Source organism: Grampus griseus, assembly GCF_964374135.1.
Source record: "Grampus griseus genome assembly, chromosome: 2".
NCBI lineage: Eukaryota > Metazoa > Chordata > Mammalia > Artiodactyla > Delphinidae > Grampus > Grampus griseus.
Genome location: NC_139018.1, coordinates 25200433 through 25213574, shown reverse-complemented (window position 1 = coordinate 25213574; position 13142 = coordinate 25200433). Strand labels below are relative to the sequence as shown.

General features: G+C 37.7%; 1 protein-coding gene across 1 annotated transcript in view; it reads right to left on the bottom strand.

Moving 5' to 3' along the window:
• The window catches only part of SNW1 (SNW domain containing 1), a 36065-nt gene that overhangs the window by 12718 nt on the left and 10205 nt on the right, over positions 1 to 13142 (bottom strand). Inside the window, exons 4-9 of the mRNA XM_082647811.1 lie at positions 6753 to 6848; positions 6554 to 6660; positions 5515 to 5619; positions 3174 to 3243; positions 2426 to 2491; positions 689 to 805 (exon numbers count right to left, since the gene is read on the bottom strand). Coding sequence (XP_082503937.1) covers positions 689 to 805; positions 2426 to 2491; positions 3174 to 3243; positions 5515 to 5619; positions 6554 to 6660; positions 6753 to 6848 — 561 coding nt within the window. The remainder of the gene's footprint in view (positions 1 to 688; positions 806 to 2425; positions 2492 to 3173; positions 3244 to 5514; positions 5620 to 6553; positions 6661 to 6752; positions 6849 to 13142) is intronic.

Genomic DNA, 13142 nt, shown 5'->3' with positions numbered 1-13142 from the left:
ACCAAGGGGGGAAAGTGGCGGGTGTGTGTGTGTGATGAATTGGGAGACTGCGATTGACATGTATACACCGATGTGGATAAAATGGATGACTAATAAGAACCTGCTGTATAACAAGATAAAATTCAAAAAAAAAAAGATAAAGCCTTAGTGTAGATGTGCAAGAGATAATTTCCATAAGGGTGCTCACTGTGACACAGAAGGTGTACTCTTCTATATTCTATACACACGCCATGATGTATGTAAAGTTCAAATACACATATTAATACCATGATATTAATAGACAGCCAATATTATGAATGTCATTTTCTATAGCATTCAACACATCGGAATGTTTATTTGCCCCTCCCTGATACCTTTTGGGAGACACCTACATTTAAAAGAGAGAAAAATGATGAAACCTAAAAAGAGCAGCTGGCAATCTTCCCAAAATGTGATCGGCCTAGTTAATCATTATTCTGGAATGTTGTGAGGAAGCCGAACCACCAGTGGTGAGGAAGGTGTACGAGTCTACGAACGCTGAGACCAGGTACAGAGCTGCAACCAGCACCTGTCATCTCTCGAACACATCCACAGGTGACAGCCTCTTCAGGTACTCAGCAGTGTAGCTAAAATAACAGTATCTTAGGTAACTGAGAACGGATTTACAAATTATCAAGAGCATTAAACATCTTAATTATAACAGATCAACCTTCCGATCAGCAATGTAGAGGGCTTCGGCCAGTTTTGCAAAATTTTCATTGATGTGAACTGTCTGCAGTCCTCTTCCATCAGCTGCCAGACGTTTATCTAATGGAATTGTATAACCCTAGTGTGAAGGCAGATAGAAAACACTGGTCACAAAAGAGCTACTGCAGAGTCTTTAAAACTATATTTATATATGTCCGTTTTGACAACCATTTAAAGTTTTTTCCTTACATCTTTCTTCACAATTAAGCAACAACAGCAGCAGCTAACAATGAGTGCTTTATGTGGAGGATTGTTTAAGCACTTTATATCCATGGCCTCACTTAACCTTCACAACAATTCTGTAAGACTGGTAACATTATTATTTCCATTTCACAAATAAGGATACTGAGGTAACGTCCCCAAGGTCATACAGTTAATAAACAGACAAACTAGGATTTAAACTTGGGAAGTACGATTTCAGAGTGCACGCTCTGGGAAAACAGATTCTCATGTTAAGATTGTGGGTTATAATAAAAGGAAATCACTATCAAATAGTTAAAGTTGTTCATCAAGTAAATGTAACAGCCATACAAAGGTAGAACAAATCACTAAAATCACAGCGTCTATAGGTAGCTTAATCCGCTATACTGTTCTCATGACTTGTCAGATTCTAGGAACCCTGCAAGTTTTAGTAAATGGAAAAAAGATAAAATTTGCTAGACAACTAAGATTCTGTGTTTTGAAATTTTGCATTCTACTTCAAGAACTCAAGGAATACGTTTGAACATTCATGTAATTTTCAGACTTAGCTTTATTCTTCCAGATTTCTGACTAGACTCCCAAATACTGACCTCTAGTCCATGGTCTTTATTCCCAATATAAGGAAGTGTTACAGAGTCAGCTCAAGATACCATAGTTACATACATATTAATCAATCCAAACCAGACCACCCAACAATCTTTTTGTTTCAGGATGAGTGTATAACTTCTTCTTTTTTTTTTTGGACACGCTGCACAGCTTGTGGGATCTTACTTCCCCGACCAGGGACTGAACCTGGGCCCTTGGCAGTGAAAGTGCGGAGTCTTATCCACTGGACCACCAGGGAATTCCCTAACTTCCTTTAAGCAATAATTTATATTTAAACCACGGGTTAACGTAGCCTTATTCACCCATCAACATCAGAATCATGAAATATTATTTGACAGAAAAGAGGAAACAGTGATTAGGAAATTTATTCTGCATTATTTTACAGATTCTTCATGACTCCTGGTAGCTTTGGTGATTAGTACATATAGTTTATACTTGCATTGTTATAAACAGAAACAAGTAATTTAAAAATTAAAGCACTGAATATATCCAAACATTTACTCTGTTTTGTCATATGATTATTTAAATTGGTTTAAATCCTTTCAGGAAGAATTTTAGATATAAATTTGAGTTTTCTAAAGAATACTATCTTTCATTGATATGTTACTTTATTCTACCCTTTCCTTCTCTATATGCTTCCAGTAACTACAATTTACTAGGAGAATCCACATGGTATTCATGTGCCTGGCATACTAACATTTCTATTACATTAAAATAAAAAGAGAAAAGTCACATAAGTTGAGTGTTCCTTCTTGAAAATCTTCAGCTAAATGAGATGCTGAGGTTTCAGCTAAAGGTACCCAGGCTGAAGGTCCTTCCTGGGTGTTTTCCAGGAGGTTCTAAAACTAAGACAAGTTAATTACCTTTTATGATTTTATGACAAGTTAATTACCTTTGCATTTTTCCAGTTTGAAATACAGGGAGGAATCTTCCACTCTTGTTGTTCCTTCACGGTCATCTGAATTGAGAAAAGAGAGGAAGAAGAGACATTTTTAGATTTATAGTCTAGCTAAAAACCGAAGTGCAATCTTTCTCTTCAAAGACAGCTCAGTATACACTACATATGGATGGATTTAGTCAAAGGTCCTAATTCCATTTGTTTGGTGGCACTATATACTATGTTCCCATATCATGGGTTCTAGTAATAACTTTAATATAAAAAATAATCTGTAAATTATTTTTGACAGTTATAAATGCTGGTTAGTATTTTTACATATTTAAACTGATGTGACTTCTTTCAGATGAGAAACTTGTTTTTTTAGTTGGGTAATAAAATATCTAAAAAAAGCCACTTGGACTATGAAGCACAGACCTAATGATCCCAGGTACTTCCTTCCTATAACTATGATAACATTCTTCTTGTCAAATACCAGACCCTTTTCATTCCATTAAATGCAGGGGTTAGGTTAATAATAATAAAACTACTAGCTAATATTTTACATACATTCTCATAGGCACTCTGGAACTGCATATTATAGTCTTGAGTGGGTCCCTATTTGGTCTTGGAAAACAAATTAAAGAAACAATAAGTGTGGTGAAATGTAACTACATAGGCATCTACACTTTATTCTATGCGAGGTTATTTATAAAATTAGTAATCATGAGTACAAAAAGAGATTTTAAACTAGAGCAAAGATTACCTTTCGGCTAGGAGAATGCATGACAGGTGCAGGAGGAGAAGGTGGTCCCCGGGGAATTTTCTTATTAATCCTGAAGGATAAACCAAAGCACAACCACAGAGTGATACAGATTTTTCCTTTTTAGTTAATATGTCGTCTCCCCTCCTTATTTTTTATTATGTAAAGCTTCAAACAGATACAAAAACAGAGAGTATATAACAAATGTCCACCTATTATATAGCAACGCGTTGAGAAGCTAGAGCTGGTGTATTCAATTAAGAATGTGCAGATTATGACCTGCTGAATGAGGGGCATAAGACACCCACCCAGGGTCTGCAGATAGCTCTCTAAGCATCCAAGCTCCCACTCTGGGGAAGTGAAACACATTGGGTTGTTTCAATTAAAGGTGCAGTTTTAATACACCCACCTGAAGAAGTAGAGTCACAAGATTTATTATTACTTTCAGATCCCAGAAGTGAGGAGTGAGGAATGAGGAAAGAACTGGAGGAAGGATAATCTTCTGTCCTAGGCCACAAGTGAGCAGGAGATGGAGAGCAGCATAGCAATACCTATTACTTATAAGGTAGTTGGGACAGAGGATACTAACTTTTCCTGGGGCTTAACTCTAAGTAGTTATAGTCACCCTTTGGTATCTGAGGAGGATTGGTTCCTCGACGCCTGAGGATACCAAAAGCCGTGAATGCTCAAGTCCTTTATTAAAGTGGCGTAGGGGCTTCCTTGGTGGCGCAGTGGTTGAGAGTCTGCCTGCTGACGCTAGCGGACACGGGTTCGTGCCCGGGTCTGGGAAGATCTCACATGCCACGGAGCGGCTAGGCCCATGAGCCATGGCCGCTGAGCCTGCGTGTTTAGAGCCTGTGCTCCGCAACGGGAGAGGCCATGACAGTGAGAGGCCCGCATACCGCAAAAAAAAAAAAAAAAAAAAAGTGGCGTAGTATCTGCATATAACCTATACACATCCTCCCATATACTTTATTTATTTATTTATTTATTATTATCTTTTTGCGGTACGCTGGCCTCTCACTGTCGTGGCCTCTTCCGTTGCGGAGCACAGGCTCCGGACGCGCAGGCTCAGCGGCCATGGCTCATGGGCCAAGCCGCTCCACGGCATGTGGGATCTTCCCGGACTGGGGCACGAACCCGTGTCCCCTGCATCGGCAGGCGGACTCTCAACCACTGCGCCACCAGGGAAGCCCCTCCCATATACTTTAAATCATTTCTAGATTACGTATAATATCTAATACAATGTAAATGTTATATAAATAGTTCTGGTAGGTGTGGCAAATTAAGTTTTGCTTTTGAGAACTTTCTGGACTTCTTTTTCCTGAATTTTTTTTTACAAACTATTCTTTTGGCCATGCCACGCGGCATGTGGGATCTTAGCTCCCCGACCAGGGACTGAGCCCGTGCCCCCTGCAGTGGAAGCACAGAGTACTAACCACTTGACCACCAGGGAAAACCCTCCCAAATATTTTTGATCTGTGGTTGGTTGGAACCACGGGTGCAGAACCTGCAGATACAAAGGGCCAACTATATTTTAAAAGGTTCCCTGGGAAAGGCAAAGTGGGAACTTATGACCGGCATCCTAAACACAAGTCTTAATCTAAATGTCCAGTCTCTAGGTGTGAGCAGGGTTATCATACTGTAAAATGCCTAGGCAGCAACTCAGGAAAAAAAAAGTTGTTTTCCTCAAAAGTTGTTTTTCTCATCACAACCACTCAGCTTCAACAATTATTAAAACACAGCCAACTCTGTCATCATCATTACCCACTTCACCTCCACACTATTAACATCATTTCATCGAGCAATATACTTTTGCCTTCTTAAGAAACAGCTTTATTGAGGTACAACTAATGTACAATTAACTATACATGAAGTGTACAATCTGATTAACTTCTGACACAAGTAAATACCTGTGAAACCATCATCACAATCAACATAGTGAAGATACCCATCACTACCAAAAGTTTCTGCATGCCCCTTTGCCTATCCCTCTTTTTCCTCTCATCGCCTATCCATACTCCCTCCTTCCCAGCAGGCAACCACTGATCTGCCTCCTGTCATCGTAGACTAGTGTGCATTTTCTAGAGTTCTATATGAAAAGAATCATACAGTATGTACTTGTTTGTGTCTCACTTCTTTCACTCAGCATAATTATTTTGAGATTCACCCATTTCACTTTCCTGCACATATTAAATAAAGTTTATTCCTTTTTATTGCTCAACAGTATTCCACGTATAGATGTCTCACGATCTGTTTACCCAGTTACATGTTGATATACATTTTCCTCCTTTGATATCTTTTTTAGGAATAGTGGTTCCTTCTCATGAAACCACCTACTTACTTGAACCTTGGAGGTTCCATCGGATCTTTCTGCATTTCCACCATTCGAATAACTCTCTGTTTAGCTCCAGAGTTGAAAGCCACTCCTTGTTGAGATGGTGTATATCTAAAGAATGTAGATGAAACTAAAGGTATAACCAGTTCAAGTTTTCAATAGGTATTTTTCTTCTATTACAATCCTAAACTGGACTACACTGTCAATTTCTCTCACAAAGTATTAATCGAAAATTGCAACAAAATTTAGGCAGAGCAGATAGCAACAGAGATAAGAGAACTAACAGCAATTCTGAATTATAAGCACAATGTAAACTATAGTTGTATTAATTTGCAAATAATTCATCACAGTCCATTTTGAACCATGGAAGCCACAGTGTTCAATTTCACAGATAAGAGGTCTAGAAAATAGCACCTATTTTGTAAGTCTGCACCTATTTGAGGAAAAAATGCCTCATGATATCCTCAGCAAGCAACTTATAGTTAGTAGTTTTTGACTAAGCATAGGCTGTAAAACAGAAAGAATAATGGCAGCAGTCCTACCAGCTCTCAATTCTCTGTTAATATCTATATATGAATCATCTTTCCACATAAAGATTTAGTTGAGTGAAATCCCTCAAAATTTGGAAGTATTATAAGGATGCCTATTATTATATAAATGATATTAATATATTAATATTTATAGTATACTATTATATTAAATAATTATAATAGTATTATACTACATAATATTTCCAATATACTAATGTTATATATTATATAAAAATGGAAAACTATAATCATTGTGGTTTGCATCACATACTCTATGTAATTGTTAATTTCGAAAAACAAAAAATGTTTTAAAAATAGCATAATAGCTAATATCTTAAAAGTGGATAGCTTAAAATATTCTGCTTTCAACTGAATGCACAAAGAGTCAATAGGCTTCAAGTCATTTTTCAAAAAACTGCATTTACAGTTGTGACTAAAGATAGTGAAAGAATACCAGGACCCCCAACTACAATCACTTCCAACATGAAACTAAAACCTCCAGGCATGATTCATACCGGATATACTGAGCAGGAGCCAGTTTATCAGCTGCTCGGACTGGCATGGCTGCAGCAACCTTCTGCGATACGGATTTTTCTAAGGCTACCCTTGTCTTTTCTGTTATCTGAAATAAGAAACAACATATAGAGTGGTTTGAAAGTTAATAAAGATGTAAAACGTCATCTAAAATAATTATATATATCAATTCCCAGTTACCTCTTTAATGGCTTCTTCATCAGGTCTTTGCAGGTCTGGGTCATCTGCATTCATGACTTCTTTGGGAACCAGGTCAGTGTACTTGCTATAAATGACCTAAAATGTTCAAACAAAAGCAGGCTTAAGAAAAGCAAAGAATGAAGAGAAACAACCTCATTAAGTCATTTCAGAAGTCAAAATGTCCTCTCAGCACACTTATAAATTTAGGACACAGATTTTGTCTTTTAGATTTTAAAACCAAGGAAGTTTAAAATATATATACACAAATTGCTGCCCTGGCTATAAAAGTTAATAATTTTCCTCTGACCTCATGCATTTAAATTATTTGAGATCGTCTAATCAAGTCAGTGTCCAAATAAATTGTGCCAACAAAACCTTATGCATCAGTGATCCCTATTTTTGAGCCTCACTAGGACTTGAAATTAATGATGATATAAACTGCCTATAGCACCATTATCTTGGATTACAAGCTCACTGGAATTTAAGTCAGGTTACTGAATAATTTCCAAATTCAGGAGGCCTAAAAAATTTCATTGACCTCGCCCTACTTATAATGTTTGTCTTTTACGGCATCAACTCTATTCATAGACTAAGAAAATGAACATATGCCATGGTCAAAAAACCCAGAACACTTTCTTCCATGAAAAAAAAAAATTCTATACACATACCTTATTTTACACTCATTATCCAAATTTAGGACTGTTATCTGATTGGTAGGCCTCTGCCGAACAGAATATTACTGACTTTCATGTCCATCTATCCTTTCGAATACTTCCATAATAACTTACATGGCAGATTTTATAGAAAAACAGAAGTACTGGAAATTTAACAGATAAGCAGCATTCTAAATTTTGCTGCTTGAGTTAGGAATTCTTTGACACACATACAGATAAAGGACAACTTATAAATATGAAAGAAAACCAAATTCCTGGGCACTTGAGATCTTCAGAAATTTTCTGCAGAAGAAAATGTTTACTACTATAAGTCAAAGTCTTATATCAATAATTGCATTCTACCATGACATTCCTTAAAACAGCTTAAAGGAAATGCATGCTATTGCTAATTTCTCACTCCAAACAACAGAGCAAAAAAACTTAATGGCCTATACGACCTGACCTGGCTTTGCCTATAGCTTCAATCTTCCCCTGTACCTCTCGCTCCCTCATTCTTTATGCTTCAGTCACATGGACTCTTCTGTTTTTCAAACACAACCTGCTTTCCCCCAATTCTGGGCCTTTACAGAGTACTGCTCCCGGTTCTTCAATTGGGTTCTCAACCTGAGTCTTCGTTCAAAGGTCAGGTATGCAAGGGGGAGGCCTCCTATGACTACCCTCACTAAAGGAGCAACCCCCTCCCTACCCAATCATTCAGTGTCACAGAACTCTGTTTACTCTCTTCAAAGCACTGCTTACAGTATGAAATTATTAACTACTTTAAATCTTTACCTGTCTTGCCCATTAAAGTAATAACAATTATAATAGGTAACATTTATTAAGCACTTATTTTGTGCCACTGTTCTTCTGCTTTATATATATAAACTAACCTAACTTTCGCATCAACCCTATGAGGTGTGCACAATGATTATACCTACATTATTGATGAGGAATCTCTCATTCATTAAAGTATCTACAGTGCTTCTAACAATGCTTGGTCCCCAGGAGGCATTCAGTCAATAGTTTTTGTACAAATGATTGAATGTGTGACTTTCAGAGATGCTCTATTCTATGCTAAAGGTACATATATTTGGGGCTTGCAGAATGTTCTACATAAGCTGTTGATTTCCTGGAAAAACTGTATCATGACTATAGACTGAAATCTCTAGCTTGTTTTTCTCAGGAATAAGAAAAGGGATCAGGTAAGAAATGTAGATAATTTACCACAAAACATGTCTATTGATATGGGAGCTACTAGTGTCACCATCCTCTCAGAGTGTGCATTTTGGAAGGGACCCTAAAGCTTACTCCAGTGAGAAAAGCAAGGCTCAGTGCGTTAAGATCACACAGCTTGTAGCTGACCTCAAAAGTTTTACTTCTTGGGCTTCCCTGGTGGCGCAGTGGTTAAGAATCCGCCTGCCAATGCAGGGGACATGGGTTCAAGCTCTGGTCAGGGAAGATCCCACATGCCGCAGAACAACTAAGCCCGTGCGCCACAACTACTGAGCCTGCGCTCTAGAGCATGCGAGCCACAACTACTGAGCCTGCGTGCCGCAACTACTGAAGCCTGCGTGCCTAGAGCCCATGCTCTGCAACAAGAGAAGCCACCACAGTGAGAAGCCCACGCACTGCAATGAAGAGCAGCCCTGGCTCGCCACAACTAGAGAAAGCCTGCATGCAGCAACAAAGACCCAACGCAGCCAACAATAAAAATAAATTTAAAAAAAAAGTCTTACTTCTTTTCAGTATGGAAAAAATCTATATCATAAGAATTAAAAGTTATATAACAGTCTCTAGAAAATAATACCAAGACTATGAAGAGTTAATTACTTTTACACAGTAATTGCTACAGGAAGGGATTCTACTCCCTGGTAGTCGTATATACTCAACATAAAGTCTCAATACTAATTTAGCATACAAGAGCCATTTGCTGCTTCTTATTTGGGTATTCCAAAGTTAATAACCCTTTAAATGAGCATCAGTAAGATTCTAGCATTTCACAAAGCTGATGAAGGACATCTGAAGAGCAAGATTCCTCCATGGTATTAACTATAAAACCCCCAATTTTTATTGCCTGAGAACCAAATGTGCTGAAGAAACTCAGTATATCTCAGGGGGCAAAGGGGCTGGGGAGGATTATCCGAAAAATTACAATATACCTTCCAAGGTATCAGGAGCACAAATGAGTTTTGTGAGCAAGATAAAGTAATAACTCATCTATGAAACAGAAGTTTTTTATTACTGAAAACTGGCAAAGGATTGGATTGACTAAAAGGATAAGCTTGTCAGCATAGCTACCATTTCAGAGGTAGAGAAAGAAAACACTGTCTTTATAGACATAGTTCGTGAAATCCCATGAACAAGGTAATAACATACAATTTATCTTGGGGTTAAGGTTGTTTGGAGTTTTTTGGGGGGCGCTGAGGGGTTGAAGGCATTCTTTTAGGCAATATCATGTATGTAACATTTCCTATTTAATAATTTCAGAAGGAAAAATGTAAACACCAGGCTTTTTATTTCAAGATTTATGACTGAAGTCACAACTGGAAAAAAAAAAGGATTTAGTTCTATTGAGATTTACTTAAAAATTTTTTTCTCCTTCCCAATTTTGTATTACCATTAAGTCTTGTACACAGTATTTACTTTACATTTAGAGAGATCAATCGCCTTAGACTTGCCCTAGAATATTATCCCTTGGAACCTTTCCTTGTTCACCTCTTATACCTACAGCTAGTATTTTCCGTTCTTGCTCTTTCACTATTAATATTTCAGTGAGAAGTCCCTGGTTTCTGAAGAATGCCAGATCCCTCTGATACAAATCAGAAACCACTGCAGTATAGCGCAAATTCAATAATCCAATAAGCCATTTTCATCCTATGTCAAGGACCTTGCATATCAGCATTCTGAATGACAATGAATTTTTAAAAAATCTCATTTTGTGCATTTAATAGCCAATTCCCACTTCTAAAACAGGAAAATCAGTGGTTTTAACACAGGGCAATGCTAACGCCTCCAACTCCCCTCCCAGGGCCTATGAAAATATGTGAGATGTTTCTGTTTAAGACAATGGTGGGGGCGGCAGGAGGGGGCACTACTGGCATTTAATAGGTAGTGCCAGTTATGTTAAACATAATACAATGCTCAAGACAGTCCCAAACAATCAAGAAGTGTCCCTCTCCTCTAAATGCCAATGCATAGTTAATGCTGAATTATTACATGCAGTCTAGAACTTCATGCATTAATACATCCACTTTTTAAAATAACGTATTAATTAAATTGGTATAAGGAATTCAAGTGTATATTCCAGGGTATAAAGTCCAGCAAGGAAATACATCCATCATAAACAATGTTAGAATACTCCAGGTAGTCACTCTCTTCAGTATCTTTCCTCTCAACTCATTGAGTGCCCTATTCTTTTTTTTTTAATCTTCATTGTGGTTATTTATTATGATTTTTTTTAAGCAGTCTTAGGAGCAGTTTTCAGAGCAGTTTTCGGTTCACAGCAAAATTAACAGGATGTAGAGAGATTTCCTATATACCCCACACATGTACAGCCTCCCCATTACAGTCAGGGTTAGTATGAACCTGAGAGTGGTACCCCTATAAACTACTAGTCTAGGGTTCATTTCCAGTGGCTGATTTCTAGGCAAACATGTAAGGCTTTTACTGTGTAACGAACAATACTATGGAGACCTTATTTGGCCAGAATACTGAAATCCAAAAATAAACAGTTCAGTTTTAACATTTCTACTCTACTTTCAATACAAAAGAATCACCAATATACATGTAAAATGGGCTAAAACTGTATTTCATTCAAAATTACACATCCTGTCAAAGTCAAATTATTGTCCTAAAATGCTGCTTTTTCCTAATAAATGAGAGGAGAGGTAGCAAATACCGATAAAGCATGGTTATTATTCCAGAGAAGGAGAGGTGCACCAAAACAAAGGTGAATGAAGTCCTTCATGGCCCAGGGTAAATTTCCAGTATATGCCCTGCAAGTATAGGGACCTATTTTTCCTTTTGCAGGAGTGGATCATGCTTCCTTAGTGGCTTCAGGAAAAGTGACTTTCTGTTATTCAATAAATATTGCTATAATACCTCCAACAAACACTTCTGAATGCCTGTGTGTCAAGCTGTCAGGCACTAAGTTAGGTGCCAAAGAGGAAAATGAAAAGATATAAGCTCTGTACTCAAGGAGCTCTTAGTCAAATGACATAGAACATTGTTAGTGAATGGATAACTACAACAAAAGGATAATTGCAACAAAATGGATAATCACAACTGCTACTTTATAGTAAACACAGGGAATAGGGAGGAAGGACACCCAGTCTAGCTAGGGAGGATCAGGGACAGTATCCTGGAATAGTGAAGAGCGAGTTGCGACTTGAAAACAATAGAATTTAGCCAGAAAAAAGAATAGGGAGACGGCTTTCCCCAGCATCGGAGGGCACCCAGGGGAAGCTCCCAAGGCAAGAACGAACGTGCCATAATAGGGGAGCTGCAAGAAGTTCCTCATAGCAGACATTCATAGGGAATGCCTGCAAGTTTCTTCTTCTTTAACAACCACCTGTTATGGTGATTATTTTGTATTGAAAATAAATAGAACGGCTAAAACTGGACTCTTTATTTTTGGATTTCAGTATTCTGGTCATGAAAGTTGATGCTAGGCTAGAAAGGTAAGCAAGGGGTCAAGTGTGCTGTAAGGTGCTTGGCTGGTTCTTATCCTGAAGGCTATGGAAAGATTTTAAGTGTGCATGCTTGTATGTGTTTTTGTGGGGGAGAGAGGGAGAGAAACAGAAAAACGTGAATGACTGTTTCTTCAGGCAGGCAAGACAAATGCCAAGGAGATGGGTTCAGACTCTGCTGCAGTAAATTAAGCAAGAAAAAATAAGCGTCTGAACTAAGTAGCAAAGAAGGGACAATACTAGAGAAATGTTAAGGAAATAAGATAAATCATGGTGACTAACAGATGGAGGGTCTGAGGGAAACACAAAAGAATGGAATGATTGTTAAGCAAAGGCTTTTTAGAGAACATACTGGCATTATGTGTCACATTTGAAATGTGAATATCCTTTGACCCAATGCATAGACTACTAAGAATTTATTTTACACAAATACTCATGTGCAAAAAGATGTTTATATATGGATCTTGAATATAGCACTGTATGCAAAACTAAAAAATTGGAAACCACTAATGCTTAGAATATCTATATAGATTTTTCTTAATGAAAATCTTCAAAACATCTTAAGTAAGAAAAAAAAAGCGTCTATGGGAGTTATGAGAATTAAAATCTCATTCATGTAAAAAAAGGATGTGTATGTTTGAGTGTGTACGTGTGTGTGTATATATGTAAAGTGGGAATACATGTAAAGTTGAGGCTACAAAGAAAAGGGGAAGGGACGAGATCCAGGATACACTAGAATACACCTGGCAAGATTAGGTTTAGATAGGAGAAGAGATTTGTTATGGAGACAAAAGGAATAGTCAAGACAAAAAGACACGTGCAGGATAAAGAAAGCTACAATTTTCTTCCAATAGCCTTATCTGCAAACAGATGGGGAGTCGCCTATTAAACTGAGGGGGGATGGAGAGGAGTAGGAGCTAAGCTTGGAGGAACATCAAGACAGCTCTGCTGAAACCTGAGATACAAATTTGCATGACTGCATAATTGTTTTCCCCAAAAACTAGCAGCCATGACGGAGGAGCAAAGGATGGTTTATCATTAGTGCTGTC